Raw genomic sequence first — 24,548 nt, forward strand, 5'->3', positions numbered from 1 at the left:
AGTGACTCCCGGAGTGTGTCACTGACAGAGTGACTCCGGGAGTGTGTCCCTGACAGAGTGACTCCGGGTGTGTGTCCCTGACAGAGTGACTCCCGGAGTGTGTCCCTGACAGAGTGACTCCCGGAGTGTGTCACTGACGGAGTGACTCCCGGAGTGTGTCCCTGACAGAGTGACTCCCAGAGTGTGTCCCTGACAGAGTGACTCCCGGAGTGTGTCCCTGACAGAGTGACTCCCGGAGTGTGTCCCTGACAGAGTGACTCCCAGAGTGTGTCCCTGACAGAGTGACTCCCGGAGTGTGTCACTGACGGAGTGACTCCCGGAGTGTGTCCCTGACGGAGTGACTCCCGGAGTGTGTCCCTGACAGAGTGACTCCCGGAGTGTGTCCCTGACAGAGTGATTCCCGGAGTGTGTCCCTGACAGAGTGACTCCCGGAGTGTGTCACTGACGGAGTGCATCCCGGAGTGTGTCCCTGACGGAGTGACTCCCGGAGTGTGTCACTGACAGAGTGACTCCCGGAGTGTGTCACTGACAGAGTGACTCCCGGAGTGTGTCACTGACAGAGTGACTCCGGGACTGTGTCCCTGACAGAGTGACTCCGGGAGTGTGTCCCTGACAGAGTGACTCCCGGAGTGTGTCCCTGACAGAGTGACTCCCGGAGTGTGTCCCTGACGGAGTGACTCCCGGAGTGTGTCCCTGACGGAGTGACTCCCGGAGTGTGTCCCTGACGGAGTGACTCCCGGAGTGTGTCCCTGACAGAGTGACTCCGGGAGTGTGTCACTGACAGAGTGACTCCCGGAGTGTGTCCCTGACAGAGTGACTCCAGGAGTGTGTCCCTGACGGAGTGACTCCGGGAGTGTGTCCCTGACAGAGTGACTCCGGGAGTGTGTCCCTGACAGAGTGACTCCCGGAGTGTGTCCCTGACAGAGTGACTCCGGGAGTGTGTCACTGACAGAGAGACTCCCGGAGTGTGTCCCTGACGGAGTGACTCCCGGAGTGTGTCCCTGACAGAGTGACTCCTGGAGTGTGTCCCTGACAGAGTGACTCCCGGAGTGTGTCCCTGACGGAGTGACTCCCGGAGTGTGTCCCTGACAGAGTGACTCCCGGAGTATGTCACTGACGGAGTGACTCCCGGAGTGTGTCCCTGACAGAGTGATTCCCGGAGTGTGTCCCTGACGGAGTGACTCCCGGAGTGTGTCGCTGACAGAGTGACTCCGAGAGTGTGTCCCTGACAGGGTGTCTCCCGGAGTGTGTCACTGACAGAGTGACTCCCGGAGTGTGTCACTGACAGAGTGATTCCCGGAGTGTGTCCCTGACGGAGTGACTCCCGGAGTGTGTCACTGACGGAGTGACTCCCGGAGTATGTCACTGACGGAGTGACTCCCGGAGTGTGTCCCTGACAGAGTGACTCCCGGAGTGTGTCCCTGACGGAGTGACTCCGGAGTATGTCACTGACGGAGTGACTCCCGGAGTGTGTCCCTGACAGAGTGACTCCCGGAGTGTGTCCCTGACAGAGTGACTCCCGGAGTGTGTCCCTGACAGAGTGATTCCCGGAGTGTGTCCCTGACGGAGTGACTCCCGGAGTGTGTCACTGACGGAGTGACTCCCGGAGTGTGTCACTGACGGAGTGCATCCCGGAGTGTGTCACTGACGGAGTGACTCCCGGAGTGTGTCCCTGACGGAGTGACTCCCGGAGTGTGTCACTGACAGAGTGACTCCGGGAGTGTGTCCCTGACAGAGTGACTCCCGGAGTGTGTCACTGACGGAGTGACTCCGGGAGTGTGTCCCTGACAGAGTGACTCCCGGAGTGTGTCCCTGACAGAGTGACTCCCGGAGTGTGTCCCTGACGGAGTGCATCCCGGAGTGTGTCACTGACGTAGTGACTCCCCGAGTGTGTCCCTGACAGAGTGACTCCCGGAGTGTGTCCCTGACAGAGTGACTCCCGGAGTGTGTCCCTGACGGAGTGACTCCTGGAATGTTGCACTCTATGAGTGTCTCACGGACTGTCTTGTTGAAAGTGTGGGATCTTGTTGACCTGATATCTGACTCCCCCCCCCCCCCCCCTCCTGTCTCCACAGGCTTCACCTACTTCTTCAAGGGACGGGACCATTGGCGGATGGAGGGCGGAGCTGTTGAGGTTGAATCTTCTGCTGCCTCTTCCACACATCGGGTCTGGATGCACTGCGATGTGCCAGCACACACGCCCGTACCCCCCGATGGCAGGGTACCCAATGTGGGAGAGTGCAGCTGTGGACTTGGGCGTAATTCTGGCAGGTCCCTCGCCTCGGGCATGGAAGCCATCGTCATCAGCCTGTCGCTCGGAGTGCTCCTCGCTGGCTAACCTCTCGGGGGCCTCAGGGGGGGCAGGTGGGGAGCGAGGGGATTCCTGCACCTCCCCACCTCCCAGCACTCTGGAACTATTTCCGTCAGCGATGGAGCCAACCCCAAACGGTTTGTAAATGATCAGCCATCCCCCCTCTCTGGCTGAATGCTCTCGCTCTTTGCCCAACAGACCCTCAAGGACGTCAGTGCCAGGAGATGGACAATTCACTCGTTCACACAGCCCAGTGCAGTCAACTCTCCCTCCATCTCTCTGCCTCGCTCTATCTCTCCATCACTCTCGCTGTGCCTTTCGGTGGCACGGCAGCACAGTGGTTAGCACTGCGGCCTCACAGCGCCAGGGCCCCAGGTTCGATTCCCCGCTGGGTCACTGTCTGTGCGGAGTCTGCACGTCCTCCCCGTGTCTGCGTGGGTTTCCTCCGGGTGCTCCGGTTTCCTCCCACAGTCCAAAGACGTGCAGGTTAGGTGGATTGGCCGTGATAAATTGCCCGTAGCGTCTAAAAGGTTAGGTGGGGTTACGGGGATAGGATGGAGGTGTGGGGTTAGACTGGGAGGTCTTTCAGAGGGTCGATACAGACTCACTCTCACACACATCTTCTCTCTCCCTGTTTCGCCCGCTCCATCTGCCTCTCCTTCCCTGCCTGTCACCTTCTCTCTCTCCCTTTCCTGGCTTCCCTCTTGCCCTCGCTCTCCATCTCTCTGTCTGCGTCCCTCGTCCCCTTTCTTTCCTTGCATCTCTCTTTCTCAATCTCTCGCTTCCTTTTCACCTTTCGACATCTGCCTCGCTCTTGCCACCTTCTATCCATCGCCTTCTCCCTCTGACTCTCTCTCTCTGGGATGCAAGTCTCCAGGTCAGACCTGTTCCCACTGGGAGGCAGCCAGATCACATTAGTTTGGCTGTCCATCGCTCTGTGAGGCTGGGGAGAGTGCTCGTCCAACGCGGGAGAGGGAGGGTGTGAGGGAGCGAGATGGAGAGAGGGAGGGAGCGAGGGAGAGATGGAGAGAGAGGAAGGGAGGGAGAGATGGAGAGAGGGAGAGATGGAGAGAGAGGAAGGGAGGGAGAGAGGGAGAGAAAGAGAGAGGGAGAGGGAGGGAGGGAGAGGGAGAGGGAGAGAAGGAGGGAAGGAAGGAGAGAGGGAGGGAGAGAGAAGGAGGGGTGGAAGGGAGGGTGAGAGGGACAGAGAGACAGAGAGAGGGAAGGAGAGAAAGAGAGATAGAGGGAGGAAGGGAGGGAGAGAGAGGGTGGAAGGGAGGGAGTAAGTGAGGGAGGGAGCTTAATTGGTGGATTTGGTGGACAATTGTCGAGCTCATTCTGTTGAAAGATGTTATTGGCGGTCCCACAGCCCCCCCACCCCCATCCCAACCCCACCCAACCGAGAACTCAGATCAGCCAGAACTCTGCTGACCTCTGAACCCCGCTGACCCCGTGACCCACGTCGCAGCACATCCCCGATCACCCATCCCCCTCCCCTGAGCCCGCTGGCCCACAGGGAGCTGATCGAGCAACATCACCATCTTAAAACCAGCCGCCCTGCTTTTCAAATCACTCCCTGGCCCTCGCTCCACCCTCCCTATCTCTGTAACCTCCTCCAGCCCCACAACCCTCCCTATCGCTGTCACCTCCTCCAGCCCCACAACCCTCCCTATCTCTGTCACCTCCTCCAGCCCCACAACCCTCCCTATCTCTGTAACCTTCTCCAGCCCCCAACAACCCTCCCTATCTCTGTAACCTCCTCCACCCCCCTACAACCCTCCCTATCTCTGTAACCTCCTCCACCCCCCTACAACCCTCCCTATCTCTGTAACCTCCTCCAGCCCCCACAACCTCCCTATCTCTGTAACCTCCTCCAGCCCCACAACCCTCCCTATCTCTGTAACCTCCTCCACCCCCCAACAACCCTCCCTATCTCTGTAACCTCCTCCACCCCCCAACAACCCTCCCTATCTCTGTAATCTCATCCACCCCCCTACAACCCTCACTATCTCTGTAACCTCCTCCACACCCCTACAACCCTCCCTATCTCTGTAACCTCCTCGAGCACTCTACAACCCTCCCTATCTCTGTAACCTCCTCCACCCCCGTACAACCCTCCCAATCTCTATAACCTCCTCCACCCCCCAACAACCCTCCCTATCTCTGTAACCTCCTCCAGCCCCTACAACCCTCCCTATCTCTGTAACCTCCTCCAGCCCCGACAACCCTCCCTATCTCTGTAACCTCCCCCTGCCCCTACAACTCTCCCTATCTCTGTAACCTCCTCCATCCCCTCCAACACTCCCTATCTCTGTAACCTCCTTCACCCCCTCCAACTCTCCCTATCTCTGTAACCTCCTCCACCCCCTCCAACCCTCCCTATCTCTGTAACCTCCTCCACCCCCCCCTACAACCCTCCCTATCTCTGTAACCTCCTCCACCCCCCTACAACCCTCCCAATCTCTGTAACCTCCTCCAGCCCCTACAACCCTCCCTATCTCTGTAACCTCCTCCACCCCCTCCAACCCTCCCTATCTCTGTAACCTCCCCCTGCCCCAACAACCCTCCCAATCTCTGTAACCTCCTCCCGCCCCTACAACCCTCCCTATCTCTGTAACCTCCTCCACCCCCCTACAACCCTCCCAACTCTGTAACCTCCTCCAGCCCCTCCAACCCTCCCTATCTCTGTAACCTCCCCCTGCCCTTACAACCCTCCCTATCTCTGCAACCTCCTCCAGTCCCTACAACCCTCCCTATCTCTGTAACCTCGTCCAGCCCCTACAATCCTCCCTATCTCTGTAAGCTCCTCCAGCTCCCTACAACCCTCCCTATGTCTGTAACCTCCTCCAGCTCCCTACAACCCTCCCTATCTCTGTAACCTCCTCCAGCTCCCTACATCCCTCCCTATGTCTGTAACCTCCTCCAGCCCCTACAACCCTCCCTATGTCTGTAACCTCCTCCAGCTCCCTACAACCCTCCCTATCTCTGTAACCTCCTCCAGCTCCCTCCAACCCTCCCTATGTCTGTAACCTCCTCCAGCCCCTACAACCCTCCCTATGTCTGTAACCTCCTCCAGCCCCTACAACCCTCCCTATCTCTGTAACCTCCTCCAGCTCCCTACAACCCTCCCTGTCTCTGTAACCTCCTCCAGCTCCTACAACCCTCCCCATCTCTGTGACCTCCTCCAGCCTCTACAACCCTCCCTATCTCTGTAACCTCCTCCAGCTCCCTACATCCCTCCCTATGTCTGTAACCTCCTCCTGCCCCTACAACCCTCCCTATCTCTGTAACCTCCTCCAGCCCCTACAACCCTCCCTATCTCTGTAACCTCCTCCAGCCCCTACAACCCTCCCTATCTCTGTAACCTCCTCCAGCCCCTACAACCCTCCCTATCTCTGTAACCTCCTCCAGCTCCCTACAACCCTCCTTATCTCTGTAACCTCCTCCAGCTCCCTACAACCCTCCCTTTGTCTGTAACCTCCTCCAGCCCCTACAACCCTCCCTATCTCTGTAACCTCCTCCAGCCCCTACAACTCTCCCTATCTCTGTAACCTCCTCCAGCCCCTACAACCCTCCCTATCTCTGTAACCTCCTCCACCCCCTCCAACCCTCCCTATCTCTGTAACCTCCTTCACCCCCTCCAACTCTCCCTATCTCTGTAAGCTCCTCCAGCCCCTCCAACCCTCCCTATCTCTGTAACCTCCTCCACCCCCCCTACAACCCTCCCTATCTCTGTAACCTCCTCCACCCCCCTACAACCCTCCCTATCTCTGTAACCTCCTCCACCCCCCTACAACCCTCCCAACTCTGTAACCTCCTCCAGCCCCTCCAACCCTCCCTATCTCTGTAACCTCCCCCTGCCCTTACAACCCTCCCTATCTCTGTAACCTCCTCCAGTCCCGACAACCCTCCCTATCTCTGTAACCTCCTCCAGCCCCTACAACCCTCCCTATCTCTGTAACCTCCTCCAGCTCCCTACAACCCTCCCAATCTCTGTAACCTCGTCCAGCCCCGACAACCCTCCCTATCTCTGTAACCTCCTCCACCCCCCTACAACCCTCCCAACTCTGTAACCTCCTCCAGCCCCTCCAACCCTCCCTATCTCTGTAACCTCCCCCTGCCCTTACAACCCTCCCTATCTCTGCAACCTCCTCCAGTCCCGACAACCCTCCCTATCTCTGTAACCTCCTCCAGCCCCTACAACCCTCCCTATCTCTGTAACCTCCTCCAGCTCCCTACAACCCTCCCCATCTCTGTAACCTCCTCCAGCCCCTACAATCCTCCCTATCTCTGTAAGCTCCTCCAGCTCCCTACAACCCTCCCTATCTCTGCAACCTCCTCCAGCCCCTACAACCCTCCCTATGTCTGTAACCTCTTCCAGCCCCTACAACCCTCCCTATCTCTGTAACCTCCTCCAGCTCCCTACAACCCTCCCTGACTCTGTAACCTCCTCCAGCTCCTACAACCCTCCCAATCTCTGTGACCTCCTCCAGCCTCTACAACCCTCCCTATCTCTGTAACCTCCTCCAGCTCCCTACAACCCTCCCTATGTCTGTAACCTCCTCCAGCCCCTACAACCCTCCCTATCTCTGTAACCTCCTCCAGCCCCTACAACCCTCCCTGTCTCTGTAACCTCCTCCAGCTCCTACAACCCTCCCCATCTCTGTGACCTCCTCCAGCCTCTACAACCCTCCCTATCTCTGTAACCTCCTCCAGCCCCTACACTCCTCCCTATCTCTGTAACCTCCTCCAGCCCCTACAACCCTCCCTATCTCTGTAACCTCCTCCAGCTCCCTACAACCCTCCCAATCTCTGTAACCTCGTCCAGCCCCGACAACCCTCCCTATCTCTGTAACCTCCTCCACCCCCCTACAACCCTCCCAACTCTGTAACCTCCTCCAGCCCCTCCAAACCTCCCTATCTCTGTAACCTCCCCCTGCCCTTACAACCCTCCCTATCTCTGCAACCTCCTCCAGTCCCGACAACCCTCCCTATCTCTGTAACCTCCTCCAGCCCCTACAACCCTCCCTATCTCTGTAACCTCCTCCAGCTCCCTACAACCCTCCCCATCTCTGTAACCTCCTCCAGCCCCTACAATCCTCCCTATCTCTGTAAGCTCCTCCAGCTCCCTACAACCCTCCCTATCTCTGCAACCTCCTCCAGCCCCTACAACCCTCCCTATGTCTGTAACCTCTTCCAGCCCCTACAACCCTCCCTATCTCTGTAACCTCCTCCAGCTCCCTACAACCCTCCCTGACTCTGTAACCTCCTCCAGCTCCTACAACCCTCCCAATCTCTGTGACCTCCTCCAGCCCCTACAACCCTCCCAATCTCTGTGACCTCCTCCAGCCTCTACAACCCTCCCTATCTCTGTAACCTCCTCCAGCTCCCTACAACCCTCCCTATGTCTGTAACCTCCTCCAGCCCCTACAACCCTCCCTATCTCTGTAACCTCCTCCAGCCCCTACAACCCTCCCTATCTCTGTAACCTCCTCCAGCCCCTACACCCCTCCCTATCTCTGTAACCTCCTCCAGCTCCTACAACCCTCCCTATCTCTGTAACCTCCTCCAGCTCCCTACAACCCTCCCTATGTCTGTAACCTCCTCCAGCCCCTACAACCCTCCCTATGTCTGTAACCTCTTCCAGCCCCTACAACCCTCCCTATCTCTGTAACCTCCTCCAGCTCCCTACAACCCTCCCTATGTCTGTAACCTCCTCCAGCCCCTACAACCCTCCCTAACTCTGTAACCTCCTCCAGCCCCTACAACCCTCCCTAACTCTGTAACCTCCTCCAGCCCCTACAACCCTCCCTATCTCTGTAACCTCCTCCAGCCCCTACAACCCTCCCTATCTCTGTAACCTCCTCCAGCTCCCTACAACCCTCCCTATGTCTGTAACCTCCTCCAGCCCCTACAACCCTCCCTAACTCTGTAACCTCCTCCAGCCCCTACAACCCTCCCTAACTCTGTAACCTCCTCCAGTCCCTACAACCCTCCCAATCTCTGTGACCTCCTCCAGCCTCTACAACCCTCCCTATCTCTGTAACCTCCTCCAGCTCCCTACAACCCTCCCTATGTCTGTAACCTCCTCCAGCCCCTACAACCCTCCCTATCTCTGTAACCTCCTCCAGCTCCCTACAACCCTCCCTATCTCTGTAACCTCCTCCAGCTCCCTACAACCCTCCCTATCTCTGTAACCTCCTCCAGCTCCCTACAACCCTCCCTATCTCTGTAACCTCCTCCAGCTCCCTACAACCCTCCCTATCTCTGTAACCTCCTCCTGCCCCTACAACCCTCCCTATCTCTGTAACCTCCTCCAGTCCCTACAACCCTCCCTATGTCTGTAACCTCCTCCAGCTCCTACAACCCTCCCTTTCTCTAACCTCCTCCAGCTCCTACAACCCTCCCCATCTCTGTGACCACCTACGTCCTACAGAACCCCTGCGCTCCTCCAATTCTGACCTATTGAGCATCCCACAATTCCCATTGTGCCGCTATTGGCGGCTGTGCCTTCAGCTGCCTGGGGAGAAACTCTGGAATTCGCTCCCGAAACCTCTCTATCTCTCACTCTCTCTCTCTCTCTCTCTCGCTCTCTCTTAAAGACACAGCTACCTCTTCGGTCAGCCATTGGCTGGTGCCTTGCAAGTGCTTTGTGAAACTGCCCAGGAAGACCAGGGGCAATGCGGATTCTATCAGCGCCACTCTGATGAATTAAACCTGCTTCCTTGTCAATAAAAAGCACGATAAATCACGGCCTCTTTCTGTGCTCATCTCTTGCTGTGCTCATCTGAGACGAATTGCGTGGCGGCCCAGCAAGGGCCAGGATGGGGATCGAACCCTCGGAGCTGCGGATCTCTGCCAGCTGGGTGGTAGGGAAAGACGGAGGAGCGAGACACGCCCATCCAGGTGTCTGCGAGATGAGGAGCGGGGATCGCGACAGGACGTGGGGGAGCCGTGTCTTTTCCTGCAGTGTGAGCGACACCGCCCCCTGCCTGCAATTGCAAGAAGCCTGAGGCAATGAAGGAGGACAGTGGGATTAGTTTGGGATTGATACAGGGCTATGGGGAGAGAGTGGGGCAGTGGGATTAGTTTGGGATTGATACAGGGCTATGGGGAGAGAGCGGGGCAGTGGGATTAGTTTGGGATTGATACAGGGCTATGGAGAGAGAGCGGGGCAGTGGGATTAGTTTGGGGATTGATATGGGGCTATGGGGAGAGAGCGGGACAGTGGGATTAGTTTGGGATTGATACAAGGCTATGGGGAGAGAGTGGGGCAGTGGGATTAGTTTGGGATTGATACAGGGCTATGGGGAGAGTGAGGCAGTGGGATTAGTTTGTGATTGATACAGGGCTATGGGGAGAGAGCAGGGCAGTGGGATAAGTTTGGGATTGATACAAGGCTATGGGGAGAGAGTGGGACAGTGGGATTAGTTTGTGATTGATACAGGGCTATGGGAGAGAGCGGGGCAGTGGGATTAGTTTGGGGATTGATACATGGCTATGGGGAGAGAGAGGGGCAGTTGGATTAGTTTGGGATTGACACAGGGCTATGGGGAGAGAGCGGGGCTGTGTGATTAGTGTGGGATTGATACAGGGCTCTGGGGAGAGAGCGGGGCAGTGGGATTAGTTTGGGGATTGATACAGGGCTATGGGGAGAGAGCGGGGCAGTGGGATTAGTTTGGGGATTGATACAGGTCTATGGAGAGAGAGCGGGGCAGTGGGATTAGTTTGTGATTGATACTGGGCTATGGGGAGAGAGCGGGGCAGTGAGATTAGTTTGGGATTGATACAGGGCTATGGAGAGAGAGCGGGGCAGTGGGATTAGTTTGGGGATTGATATGGGGCTATGGGGAGAGAGCGGGACAGTGGGATTAGTTTGGGATTGATACAAGGCTATGGGGAGAGAGTGGGGCAGTGGGATTAGTTTGGGATTGATACAGGGCTATGGGGAGAGTGAGGCAGTGGGATTAGTTTGTGATTGATACAGGGCTATGGGGAGAGAGCAGGGCAGTGGGATAAGTTTGGGATTGATACAGGGCTATGGGGAGAGAGTGGGACAGTGGGATTAGTTTGTGATTGATACAGGGCTATGGGAGAGAGCGGGGCAGTGGGATTAGTTTGGGGATTGATACATGGCTATGGGGAGAGAGAGGGGCAGTTGGATTAGTTTGGGATTGACACAGGGCTATGGGGAGAGAGCGGGGCTGTGTGATTAGTGTGGGATTGATACAGGGCTCTGGGGAGAGAGCGGGGCAGTGGGATTAGTTTGGGGATTGATACAGGGCTATGGGGAGAGAGCGGGGCAGTGGGATTAGTTTGGGGATTGATACAGGTCTATGGAGAGAGAGCGGGGCAGTGGGATTAGTTTGTGATTGATACTGGGCTATGGGGAGAGAGCGGGGCAGTGAGAATAGTTTGGGATTGATACAGGGCTATGGGGAGAGAGGGGCAGTGGGATTAGTTTGGAGATTGATACAGGGCTGTGGGGAGAGAGCGGGGCAGTGGGATTAGTTTGGGGATTGATACAGGGCTATGGGGAGAGAGCGGGGCAGTGGGATTAGTTTGGGGGTTGATACAGGGCTATGGGGAGAGAGCGGGGCAGTGGGATTAGTTTGGGATTGATACAGGGCTATGGGGAGAGAGCGGGGCAGTGGGATTAGTTTGGGATTGATACAGGGCTATGGGGAGAGAGCGGGACAGTGGGATTAGTTTGGGGATTGATACAGGGCTATGGGGAGAGACTGGGGCAGGTGGATTAGTTTGGGATTGATGCAGGTCTATGGGGAGAGAGGGGCAGTGGGATTAGTTTGGGATTGATACAGGGCTATGGGGAGAGAGGGGGGCAGTGGGATTAGTTTGGGATTGATACAGGGATATGGGGAGAGAGCGGGGCAGTGGGATTAGTTTGTGATTGATGCTGGGCTATGGGGAGAGAGCGGGGCAGTGGGATTGGTTTGGGATTGATACAGGGCTATGGGGAGAGAGCGGGACAGTGGGATTAGTTTGGGGATTGATACAGGGCTATGGGGAGAGAGCGGGGCAGTGGAATTAGTTTGGGGATTGATACAGGGCTATGGGGAGAGAGCGGGGCAGTGGGATTAGTTTGGGAGTGATACATGGCTATGGGGAGAGAGCGGACTGTGGGCTTAGTTTGGGGATTGATGCAGGGCTATGGGGAGAGAGGGGCAGTGGGATTAGTTTGGGGATTGATACAGGGCTAAGGGGAGAGAGTTGGGCAGTGTTGGGATTATTTTGCGCATTGATACGGCTCTACGAGGACAGAATGGGACAGTGGGATCAGTTTGGGGATTGACACAGGGCTATGGGGAGAGAGCAGGGCAGTGGGATTAGTTTGGGGATTGACACGGCTATGGGGAGAGAGTGGTGCAGTGGGTTTAGTTTGGGGATTGACACTGGGCTATGGGGAGAGAGTGGGGCGGTGGGATTAGTTTGGGATTGATATAGGTCTATGGGGAGAGACTGGGGCAGGTGGATTTGTTTGGGATTGATGCAGAGCTATGTGGAGAGACTGGGGCAGGTGGATTAGTTTGGGATTGACACAGGGCTATGGGGAGAGAGCGGGGCAGTGGGATTAGTTCGGGGATTGATACATGGGTGTAGGGAGAAGGTGGGGCAGTGGGTTTGTTTGGGATTGATACAGGGCTATGGGGAGAGTGCGGGGCAGTGGGATTAGTTTGGGATTGATACAGGGCTATGAGGAGAGAGCGGGGCAGTGGGTTTAGTTTGGGGATTGATACAGGGCAATGGGGAGAGAGCGGGGCAGTGGGATTAGTTTGGGGATTGATACAGGGCTATGGGGAGAAAGCGGGGCAGTGGGATTAGTTTGGAGATTGATACAGGGCTATGGGGAGAGAGTGGGGCAGTGGGATTAGTTTGGGGATTGATACAGGGCTGTGGGGAGAGAGCGGGGCAGTGGGATTAGTTAGGGGATTGACACTGGGCTATGGAGAGAAAGCGGGGCAGTGGGATTGGTTTGGGGATTGATACAGGGCTATGGGGAGAGAGTGGGGCGGTGGGATTAGTTTGGGATTGATATAGGTCTATGGTGAGAGACTGGGGCAGGTGGATTAGTTTGGGATTGATGCAGGGTTATGGGGAGAGAGTGGGGCAGTGGGATTAGTTTGGGATTGATACACGGCTATGGGGAGAGAGCGGGGCAGTGCGATTAGTTTGGGATTGATACACGGCTACGGGGAGAGAGCGGGGCAGTGGGATTAATTTGGGATTGATACAGGGCTATGGAGAGAGAGCAGGGCAGTGGGATTAGTTTGGGGATTGATACAGGGCTATGGGGAGAGAGCGGGCCCTGGGATTAGTTTGGGATTCATACAGGGTTATGGGGAGAGAGCGGGGCAGTGGGATTCGTTTGGGTATTGACACGGCTATGGGGAGAGAGTGGGGCAGTGGGATTAATTTGGGATTGATACAGGGCTATGGAGAGAGAGCAGGGCAGTGGGATTAATTTGGGATTGATACAGGGTTATGGGGAGAGAGCGGGGCAGTGGGATTCGTTTGGGTATTGACACGGCTATGGGGAGAGAGTGGGGCAGTGGGATTAATTTGGGATTGATACAGGGCTATGGAGAGAGAGCAGGGCAGTGGGATTAGTTTGGGGATTGATACAGGGCTATGGGGAGAGAGCGGGGCAGTGGGATTCGTTTGGGTATTGACACGGCAATGGGGAGAGAGTGGGGCAGTGGGTTTAGTTTGGGGATTGACACTGGGCTATGGAGAGAAAGCGGGGCAGTGGGATTAGTTTGGGGATTGATACGGGTCTATGAGGAGAGAGTGGGACAGTGGGATTAGTTTGGGGATTGACACAGGGCTATGGGGACAGAGCGGGGCAGTGGGATTAGTTTGGGGATTTATACAGGGCTATGGGGAGAGAGCGGGGCAGTGGGATTAGTTTGGGGATTGATACAGGGCTATGGGGAGAGAGTGGGGCGGTGGGATTAGTTTGGGATTGATACAGGGCTATGGGGAGAGAGTGGGGCAGGTGGATTAGTTTGGAATTGATACAGGGCTATGGGGAGAGAATGGGATTAGTTTGGGATTGATACAGGGCTATGGGGAGAGAGTGGTGCAGTGGGATTAATTTGGGATTCATACACGGCTATGGGGAGAGAGCGGACAGTGGGCTTAGTTTGGGGATTGATACAGGGCTATGGGGAGAGAGCGGGGCAGTGGGATTATTTTGGGATTGATACAGGGCTATGGGGAGTGAGCGGGGCAGTGGGATTAGTTTGGGGATTGATACAGGGCTAATGGGAGAGAGTTGGGCAGTGGGATTAGTTCGTGCATTGATACGGCTCTATGAGGAGATAGTGGGAAAGTGGGATTAGTTTGGGGATTGACACAGGGCTATGGGGAGAGAGCAGGGCAGTGGGATTCGTTTGGGGATTGACACAGGGCTATGGGGAGAGAGTGGGGCAGTGGGTTTAGTTTGGGGATTGATACTGGGCTATGGAGAGAAAGCGGGGCAGTGGGATTAGTTTGGGGATTGATACGGGTCTATGAGGAGAGAGCGGGGCAGTGGGATTTGTTTGGGGATTGACACAGGGCTATGGGGACAGAGCTGGGCAGTGGGATTACTTTGGGGATTGATACAGGGCTATGGGGAGAGAGCGGGGCAGTGGGATTAGTTTGGGGATTGATACAGGGCAATGGGGAGAGAGTGGGGCAGTGGGATTAGTTTGGGATTAATACAGTGCTATGGGGACAGAGTGGGGCAGTGGGATTAGTTTGGGAGTGATACATGGCTATGGGGAGAGAGCGGACAGTGGGCTTAGTTTGGGGAATGATGCAGGGCTATGGGGAGAGAGGGGCAGTGGGATTAGTTTGGGGATTGATACAGGGCTATGGGGAGTGAGCGGGGCAGTGGGATTAGTTTGGGGATTGATACAGGGCTAAGGGGAGAGAGTTGGGCAGTGGGATTAATTTGCACATTGATACGGCTCTACGAGGAGAGAGTGGGGCAGTAGGATTAGTTTGGGGATTGATACAGGGCTATGGGGAGAGAGCAGGGCAGTGGAATTCGTTTGGGGATTGACACAGGGCTATGGGGAGTAAGTGGGGCAGTGGGTTTAGTTTGGGGATTGATACGGGTCTATGAGGAGAGAGTGGGACAGTGGGATTTGTTTGGGGATTGACACAGGGCTATGGGGACAGAGCGGTGCAGTGGGATTAGTTTGGGATTGATACAGGGCTATGGGGAGAGAGCGGGGCAGTGGGACTAGTTTACGCTTTGATACGGCTCTACGAGGAGAGAGTGGGACAGTGGCATTGGTTTGGGGATTGACACAGGGCTATGGGGAGAGAGCAGGGCAGTGGGATTCGTTTGGGGATTGACACAGGGCTATGGGGAGAGAGTGGGGCAGTGGATTTAGTTTGGGGATTGATACTGGGCTATGGAGAGAAAGCGGGGCAGTGGGACTAGTTTGGGGATTGATACAGGGCTATGAGGAGAGAGTGGGACAGTGGAATTAGTTTGGGGATTGACACAGGGCTATGGGTAGAGAGCGGGGCAGTGGGATTAGTTTGGGGATTGATACAGGGCTATGGGGAGCGAGTGGGGCAGTGGGATTAGTTTGAGGTTTGATACAGGGCTATGGGAGGGTGCGGGCAGTGGGATTAGTTTGGGATTGATACGGGTCAATGGGAGAGAGTGGGACAGTGGGATTAGTTTGGGGATTGATACAGGGCTATGGGGACAGAGCGGGGCAGTGGGATTAGTTTGGGGATTGATACAGGGCTATGGGGAGAGAGCAGGGCAGTGGGATTAGTTTGGGGATTGATACAGGGCTATGGGGAGAGAGTGGGGCAGTGGGATTAGTTTGGGGATTGATACAGGTTTATGGGGGGAGAGCGGGGCAGTGGGATTAGTTTGGGGATTGATACAGGGCTATGGGGAGAGAGTGGGGCAGTGGGATTAGTTTGAGGATTGATACAGGGCTATGGGAGGGAGCGGGCAGTGGGATTAGTTTGGGGATTGATACTGGGCTATGGAGAGAAAGCGGGGCAGTGGGACTAGTTTGGGGATTGATACAGGGCTATGAGGAGAGAGTGGGACAGTGGAATTAGTTTGGGGATGGATACAGGGCTATGGGGAGAGTGCGGGGCAGTGGGATTAGTTTGGGGATTGATACAGGGCTATGGGGAGAGAGTGGAGCAGTGGGATTAGTTTGAGGATTGATACAGGGCTATGGGGAGAGAGCGGGGCAGTGGGATTAGTTTGGGATTGATACAGGGCTATGGGGAGAGAGTGGGGCAGTGGGATTAGTTTGAGGATTGATACAGGGCGATGGGAGGGAGCGGGCAGTGGGATTAGTTTGGGATTGATACGGGTCAATGGGAGAGAGTGGGACAGTGGGATTAGTTTGGGGATTGATACAGGGCTATGGGGACAGAGCGGGGCAGTGGGATTAGTTTGGGGATTGATACAGGTCTATGGGGAGAGAGCGGGGCAGTGGGATTAGTTTGGGATTGATACAGGGCTATGGGGAGAGAGTGGGGCAGGTGGATTAGTTTGGGATTGATACACGGCTATGGGGAGAGAGTGGGGCAGTGGGATTAGTTTGGGATTGATACAGGGCTACGGGCAGAGAGTGGGGCAGTGGGATTAGTTTGGGATTGATACACAGCTATGGGGAGAGAGCGGACAGTGGGTTTAGTTTGGGGATTGATGCAGGGCTACAGGGCTATGGGGAGAGAGGGGCAGTGGGATTAGTTTGGGGATTGTTACAGGGCTATTGGGAGTGAGCGGGGCAGTGGGGTTAGTTTGGGGATTGATACAGGGCGAAGGGGAGAGAGTTGGGAAGTGGGATTAGTTTGCGCATTGATACGGCTCTATGAGGAGAGGGGAGAGAGTGGGGCAGTGGGATTAGTTTGGGATTGATACAGGGCTATGGAGAGAGAGCGGGGCAGTGGGATTAGTTTGTGATTGATACAGGGCTATGGGTAGAGAGCGGGGCAGTGGGATTAGTTTGGGGATTGATACAGGGCTATGGGGAGAGAGTAGGACAGTGGGATTAGTTTGTGATTGATACAGGGCTATGGGGAGAGAGCTGGGCAGTGGGATTGGTTTCGGGATTGATACAGGGCTATGGGGAGAGAGTCAGGCCGTGGGATTAGTTTCGGATTGATACAGGGCTATGGGGAGAGAGTGGGACAGTGGGATTAGTTTGGGATTGATACAGGGCTATGGGCAGAGAGAGGGGCAGTGGGATTGGTTTGGGGATTGATACAGGGCTATGGGGAGAGAGTGGGGCCGTGGGATTAGTTTGGGATTGATACAGGGCTATGGGGAGAGAGTGGGACAGTGGGATTAGTTTGGGATTGATACAGGGCTAAGGGGAGAGAGTTGGGCAGTGGGATTAATTTGCACATTGATACGGCTCTACGAGGAGAGAGTGGGGCAGTAGGATTAGTTTGGGGATTGATACAGGGCTATGGGGAGAGAGCAGGGCAGTGGAATTCGTTTGGGGATTGACACAGGGCTATGGGGAGTAAGTGGGGCAGTGGGTTTAGTTTGGGGATTGATACGGGTCTATGAGGAGAGAGTGGGACAGTGGGATTTGTTTGGGGATTGACACAGGGCTATGGGGACAGAGCGGTGCAGTGGGATTAGTTTGGGATTGATACAGGGCTATGGGGAGAGAGCAGGGCAGTGGGATTCGTTTGGGGATTGACACAGGGCTATGGGGAGAGAGTGGGACAGTGGGATTTGTTTGGGGATTGACACAGGGCTATGGGGACAGAGCGGTGCAGTGGGATTAGTTTGGGATTGATACAGGGCTATGGGGAGAGAGCAGGGCAGTGGGATTCGTTTGGGGATTGACACAGGGCTATGGGGAGAGAGTGGGGCAGTGGATTTAGTTTGGGGATTGATACTGGGCTATGGAGAGAAAGCGGGGCAGTGGGACTAGTTTGGGGATTGATACAGGGCTATGAGGAGACAGTGGGACAGTGGAATTAGTTTGGGGATTCACACAGGGCTATGGGTAGAGAGCGGGGCAGTGGGATTAGTTTGGGGATTGATACAGGGCTATGGGGAGCGAGTGGGGCAGTGGGATTAGTTTGAGGTTTGATACAGGGCTATGGGAGGGTGCGGGCAGTGGGATTAGTTTGGGATTGATACGGGTCAATGGGAGAGAGTGGGACAGTGGGATTAGTTTGGGGATTGATACAGGGCTATGGGGACAGAGCGGGTCAGTGGGATTAGTTTGGGGATTGATACAGGGCTATGGGGAGAGAGCAGGGCAGTGGGATTAGTTTGGGGATTGATACAGGGCTGTGGGGAGAGAGTGGGGCAGTGGGATTAGTTTGGGGATTGATACAGGTTTATGGGGGGAGAGCGGGGCAGTGGGATTAGTTTGGGGATTGATACAGGGCTATGGGGAGAGAGCGGGGCAGTGGGATTAGTTTGGGGATTGATACAGGGCTATGGGGAGAGAGTGGGGCAGTGGGATTAGTTTGGGATTGATACAGGGCTATGGGGAGAGAGTAGGGCAGGTGGATTAGTTTGGGATTGATACAGGGCTATGGGGTGAGAGCGGGACAGTGGGATTAGTTTGGGATTGATGCAGGGCTATGGGGAGAGAGTGGGGCAGGTGGATTAGTTTGGGATTGATACACGGCTATGGGGAGAGAGTGGGGCAGTGGGATTAGTTTGGGATTGATACAGGGCTACGGGCAGAGAGTGGGGCAGTGGGATTAGTTTGGGATTGATACACAGCTATGGGGAGAGAGCGGACAGTGGGTTTAGTTTGGGGATTGATGCTGGGCTATGGGGAGAGAGTGGGACAGTGGAATTAGTTTGGGGATTGACACAGGGCTATGGGTAGAGAGCGGGGCAGTTGGATTAGTTTGGGGATTGATACAGGGCTATGTGGAGAGAGTGGGGCAGTGGGATTAATTTGAGGATTGATACAGGGCTATGGGAGGGAGCGGGCAGTGGGATTAGTTTGGGGATTGATACTGGGCTATGGAGAGAAAGCGGGGCAGTGGGACTAGTTTGGGGATTGATACAGGGCTATGAGGAGAGAGTGGGACAGTGGAATTAGTTTGGGGATGGATACAGGGCTATGGGGAGAGTGCGGGGCAGTGGGATTAGTTTGGGGATTGATACAGGGCTATGGGGAGAGAGTGGAGCAGTGGGATTAGTTTGAGGATTGATACAGGGCTATGGGGAGAGAGCGGGGCAGTGGGATTAGTTTGGGATTGATACAGGGCTATGGGGAGAGAGTGGGGCAGTGGGATTAGTTTGAGGATTGATACAGGGCGATGGGAGGGAGAGGGCAGTGGGATTAGTTTGGGATTGATACGGGTCAATGGGAGAGAGTGGGACAGTGGGATTAGTTTGGGGATTGATACAGGGCTATGGGGACAGAGCGGGGCAGTGGGATTAGTTTGGGGATTGATACAGGTCTATGGGGAGAGAGCGGGGCAGTGGGATTAGTTTGGGATTGATACAGGGCTATGGGGAGAGAGTGGGGCAGGTGGATTAGTTTGGGATTGATACACGGCTATGGGGAGAGAGTGGGGCAGTGGGATTAGTTTGGGATTGATACAGGGCTACGGGCAGAGAGTGGGGCAGTGGGATTAGTTTGGGATTGATACACAGCTATGGGGAGAGAGCGGACAGTGGGTTTAGTTTGGGGATTGATGCAGGGCTACAGGGCTATCTGGAGAGAGGGGCAGTGGGATTAGTTTGGGGATTGTTACAGGGCTATTGGGAGTGAGCGGGGCAGTGGGGTTAGTTTGGGGATTGATACAGGGCGAAGGGGAGAGAGTTGGGAAGTGGGATTAGTTTGCGCATTGATACGGCTCTATGAGGAGAGGGGAGAGAGTGGGGCAGTGGGATTAGTTTGGGATTGATACAGGGCTATGGAGAGAGAGCGGGGCAGTGGGATTAGTTTGTGATTGATACAGGGCTATGGGTAGAGAGCGGGGCAGTGGGATTAGTTTGGGGATTGATACAGGGCTATGGGGAGAGAGTAGGACAGTGGGATTAGTTTGTGATTGATACAGGGCTATGGGGAGAGAGCTGGGCAGTGGGATTGGTTTCGGGATTGATACAGGGCTATGGGGAGAGAGTCGGGCCGTGGGATTAGTTTCGGATTGATACAGGGCTATGGGGAGAGAGTGGGACAGTGGGATTAGTTTGGGATTGATACAGGGCTATGGGCAGAGAGAGGGGCAGTGGGATTGGTTTGGGGATTGATACAGGGCTATGGGGAGAGAGTGGGGCCGTGGGATTAGTTTGGGATTGATACAGGGCTATGGGGAGAGAGTGGGACAGTGGGATTAGTTTGGGATTGATACAGGGCTATGGGGAGAGCGCTGGGCAGTGGGATTAGTTTGGGATTGATACACGGCTATGGGGAGAGAGCGGACAGTGGGCTTAGTTTGGGGATTGATGCAGGGCTATTGGGAGTGAGCGGGGCAGTGGGATTAGTTTGGGGATTGATACAGGGCTATGGGGAGAGAGTGGGGCAGTGGGATTAGTTTGGGAGTGATACATGGCTATGGGGAGAGAGTGGTACAGTGGCATTAGTTGGGGGATTGACACAGCGCTATGGGGAGAGAGCAGGGCAGTGGGTTTAGTTTGGGGATTGATACTGGGCTATGGAGAGAAAGCGGGGCAGTGGGATTAGTTTGGGGATTGATACGGGTCTATGAGAGTGTGGGACAGTGGGATTAGTTTGGGGATTGATACAGGGCTATGGGGAGAGAGTGGGACAGTGGGATTAGTTTGGGGATTGACACAGGGCTATGGGGAGAGAGCGGGGCAGTGGGATTAGTTTGCGGATTGATACAGGGCTATGGGGAGAGACGGGCAGTGGGATTAGTTTGAGGATTGATACTTGGCGATGGGAGAGAGCGGGCAGTGGGATTAGTTTGGGATTGATACAGGGCTATGGTGAGAGAGCACGGTAGTGGATTAATTTGGGGATTGATACAGGGCTATGGGGAGAGAGCGGAGCAGTGGGATTAGTTTAGGCTTGATACAGGGCTATGGGGAGAGAGCGGGGCAGTGGGATTAGTTTGGGATTGATACTGGGCTATGGGGAGAGAGCGGGGCAGTGAGATTAGTTTGAGATTGATACAGGGCTATGGGGAGAAAGCGGGACAGTGGGATTAGTTTGGGGATTGATACAGGGCTATGGGAAAAGGTTGGGACAGTGGGATTAATTTGGGATTGATACAGGTTTATGTGGGAGCGACGGGCAGTGGGATTAGTTTGGGATTGAAAGAGGGCAATGGGGAGAGAGCGGGCCAGTGGGGATTAATTTGGAAATTGGTACAGGCCTAAGGGTACAGAGCGGAGCATTGGGATTAGTATGGGATTGATTCAGGGCTATGGGAAGAGAGTGGGACAGTGGGATTAGTTTGGGGATTGATACAGGGCTATGGGGAGAGAGAAGGGCAGTGGGATTAGTTTGGGGATTGATACAGGGCTATGGGAAGAGCGGGACAGTGGGATTTGTTTGGGGATTGATACAGGGCTATGGTGAGAGAGCGGGGCAGTGTGATTAGGTTTCAAATTGATACAGGCCTATGGGGACAGAGTGGGACAGTGGGATTAGTTTGGGGATTTGTACAGGGCTATGGGGAGAGAGACGGGCAGTGGGATTAGTTTGGGCATTGATACAGGGCGATGGGAGAGAGCGGGCAGTGGGATTCGTTTTCAGATTGATGCAGGGCTATGGGGAGAGTAGGGCAGTGGGATTAGTTTGGGGATTGATACAGGGCAATGGGGAGAGAGCGGGCCAGTGGGGATTAATTTTAGATTGATGTCGGGCTATGGGGAGAGCCGGACAGTGGGATTGGTTTGGGATTGATACAGGGCTATGGAGAGAAAGTGGGACAGTGGGCTTAGTTTGGGGTTTGATACAGGGCTATGGGGCGAGAGTTGCGCAGTGGGATTAGTTTGCGCATTGATACCGGTCTATGAGAGAGTGGGGCAGTGGGATTAGTTTGGGGATTGACACAGGGCTATGGAGAGAGCGCGGGGCAGTGGGATTAGTTTGTGCATAGATACAGGGCCATGGTGAAAGAGCGGGGCAGTGAGATTTTTTTTGGGTTGTGGTATTATCAGGTATTGCAGTACCCGAGAGGCTGAAGTTCCATAGGTTAAACCTAATGGTTTACCATTGGCTGTTTAGTATGTAGCTCCGCCCTGATAGGCGGGTTATAAGAGTCAGTGCTGTCCCAGCAGCCCTCATACGGTACCTGAGCTGCTGGGGAACAGTTCTAGTCTATTAAAGCCTTCAGTTGTGTTACAACCTTGTTTTAGTAGTTAATGATTGTGCATCAATTTAATAGACTAGATTTGAGTAGAAAGGATGGATCTCCGAATCAAGCCGGAGTGTCTGCAACTCCGTCCACGCGGTGAACTAAGCGGCGATTTTCAAACACTGGCTGGCGTGTTTCAAAGGCTACCTTGAGACGGCTGGAGGCACATCCTCGGGGGAGCAGAAACTGCATCTCCTGCACTCAAGGGTCAGCCCTGGGATCTACACCCTCATCGAGGACATCAGGACAGCCACCAGGGACTGCCAAATCTGCGCGGAGTGCAAACCGCACTTCTACCGGCCAGAGAGGGCGCCCCTGATAAAAGCTTCCCGTCCCTTTGTACGCCTCAGTCTGGACTTCAAAGGCCCCCTCCCCTCCACCGACCGCAACACGTACTTCCTGAACGTGATTGACGAGTACTCCCGGTTCCCATTCGCCATCCCCTGCCCAGACATGACCACAACCACCGTCATCAAGGCCCTCCATAGCATCTTTACACTGTTCGGTTTCCCCGCTTCCATACACAGTGACAGGGGGTCCTCCTTTATGAGCGACGAACTGCGTCAATTCCTGCCCAGCAAGGGCATCGCCACGAGCAGGACGACCGGGTACAACCCCCGGGGAAACGGGCAGGTAGAGAGGGAGAACGGAACGGTCTGGAAGACCGTTCTACTGGCCCTACGGTCCAGGAATCTCCCAGTCTCCCGCTGGCAAGAAGTCCTCCCGGTGGCCCTCCACGCCATCCGGTCACTGCTCTGTACAGCCACCAATCAGACACCTCACGAACGTCTCCTTATTTTCCCCAGGAAGTCCTCCTCCGGGACCTTGCTCCCGACTTGGCTAGCAACACCCGGACCCATCCTGCTCCGAAAACACGTGCGGGCGCACAAGTCGGACCCGTTGGTCGAGAGGGTCCATCTGCTGCACGCTAACCCCCTGTACACCTACGTGGTGTTCCCTGACGACCGTGAAGATACGGTCTCCCTACTGGACCAGGCGCCCGCACGAACCCCACGCGCACCCCATCCACGCCCCCCCTCCCCCCTCCACAGCACCTCACAGGAGAGTCAGTCCTCCCGCCGCCCCTGCCCGGGCCCTCCCATCCACCAACAGGCGCCCCCCTCCCAGGTAAACCGCTCTCCCCACCAGCGCCGTCTAGGGGTGACGAAGCTGCCATGGAGGCCGAAGCCACGCTCCCGGAGTCGCAGATGCCCGGACCCCCACCGTAATCACCACCGAGGCTCAGACGATCCAGGAGGACGACCAGGCCACCCGACCGACTGATTGCTTCAGTTTAACCGATCTGTAACTGTAAATAATAAACACTGACTGTATATATCTGCCATAGAACATAGAACACAGAACGATACAGCGCAGTACAGGCCCTTCGGCCCACGATGTTGCACCAAAACAAAAGCCATCTCACCTACACTATGCCATTATCATCCATATGTTTATCCAATAAACTTTTAAATGCCCTCAATGTTGGCGAGTTCACTACTGTTGCAGGTAGGGCATTCCACGGCCTCACCACTCTTTGCGTAAAGAACCTACCTCTGACCTCTGTCCTATATCTATTACCCCTCAGTTTAAGGCTATGTCCCCTCGTGCCAGCCATTTCCATCCGCGGGAGAAGGCTCTCACTGTCCACCCTATCTAACCCCCTGATCATTTTGTATGCCTCTATTAAGTCTCCTCTTAACCTTCTTCTCTCTAACGAAAACAACCTCAAGTCCATCAGCCTTTCCCCATAAGATTGTCCCTCCATACCCAGCAACATCCTGGTAAATCTCCTCTGCACCCGCTCCAAAGCTTCCACGTCCTTCCTATAATGCGGTGACCAGAACTGTACGCAATGCTCCAAATGCGGCCGTACCAGAGTTTTGTACAGCTGCAACATGACCTCATGACTCCGGAACTCAATCCCTCTACCAATAAAGGCCAACACTCCATAGGCCTTCTTCACAACCCTATCAACCTGGGTGGCAACTTTCAGGAATCTATGTACATGGACACCTAGATCCCTCTGCTCATCCACACTTCCAAGAACTTTACCATTAGCCAAATATTCCGCATTCCTGTTATTCTTTCCAAAGTGAATCACCTCACACTCCTCTACATTAAACTCCATTTGCCACCTCTCAGCCCAGCTCTGCAGCTTATCTATGTCCCTCTGTAACCTGCTACATCCTTCCGCACTGTCGACAACACCACCGACTTTAGTGTCGTCTGCAAATTTACTCACCCACCCTTCTGCGCCCTCCTCTAGGTCATTGATAAAAATGACAAACAGCAACGGCCCCAGAACAGATCCTTGTGGTACGCCACTTGTAACTGAACTCCATTCTGAACATTTCCCATCAACCACCACCCTCTGTCTTCTTTCAGCTAGCCAATTTCTGATCCATATCTCTAAATCACCCTCAATCCCTAGCCTCCATATTTTCTGCAATAGCCTACCGTGGGGAACCTTATCAAGCGCTTTACTGAAATCCATATACACCACATCAACTGCTCTACCCTCGTCTACCTGTTCAGTCACCTTCTCAAAGAACTCGATAAGGTTTGTGAGGCATGACCTACCCTTCACAAAGCCATGCTGACTATCCCTGATCATATTATTCCTTTCTAGATGATTATAAATCTTGTCTCTTATAATCCCCTCCAAGACTTTACCCACAACAGACGTGAGGCTCACCGGTCTATAGTTGCCGGGGTTGTCTCTACTCCCCTTCTTGAACAAAGGGACCACATTTGCTATCCTCCAGTCCTCTGGCACTATTCCTGTAGCCAATGATGACATAAAAATCAAAGCCAAAGGCCCAGCAATCTCTTCCCTGGCTTCCCAGAGAATCCTAGGATAAATCCCATCAGGCCCCGGGGACTTATCTATTTTCAGCCTGTCCAGAATTGCCAACAC

At 54.9% G+C, this 24,548-nt stretch overlaps 1 protein-coding gene across 1 annotated transcript in view; it reads left to right on the plus strand.

Annotated features, from left to right (window-relative positions):
• LOC140396033 (matrix metalloproteinase-17-like) overlaps positions 1 to 9,062 on the plus strand; it is a 331,390-nt gene extending 322,328 nt beyond the window's left edge. The window contains exon 10 of the mRNA XM_072484100.1: positions 2,076 to 9,062. Coding sequence (XP_072340201.1) covers positions 2,076 to 2,338 — 263 coding nt within the window. The 3' untranslated portion in view covers positions 2,339 to 9,062. The remainder of the gene's footprint in view (positions 1 to 2,075) is intronic.
• The last annotated feature ends 15,486 nt before the right edge of the window (positions 9,063 to 24,548 follow it).

Source organism: Scyliorhinus torazame, chromosome 19 (assembly GCF_047496885.1).
Source record: "Scyliorhinus torazame isolate Kashiwa2021f chromosome 19, sScyTor2.1, whole genome shotgun sequence".
NCBI lineage: Eukaryota > Metazoa > Chordata > Chondrichthyes > Carcharhiniformes > Scyliorhinidae > Scyliorhinus > Scyliorhinus torazame.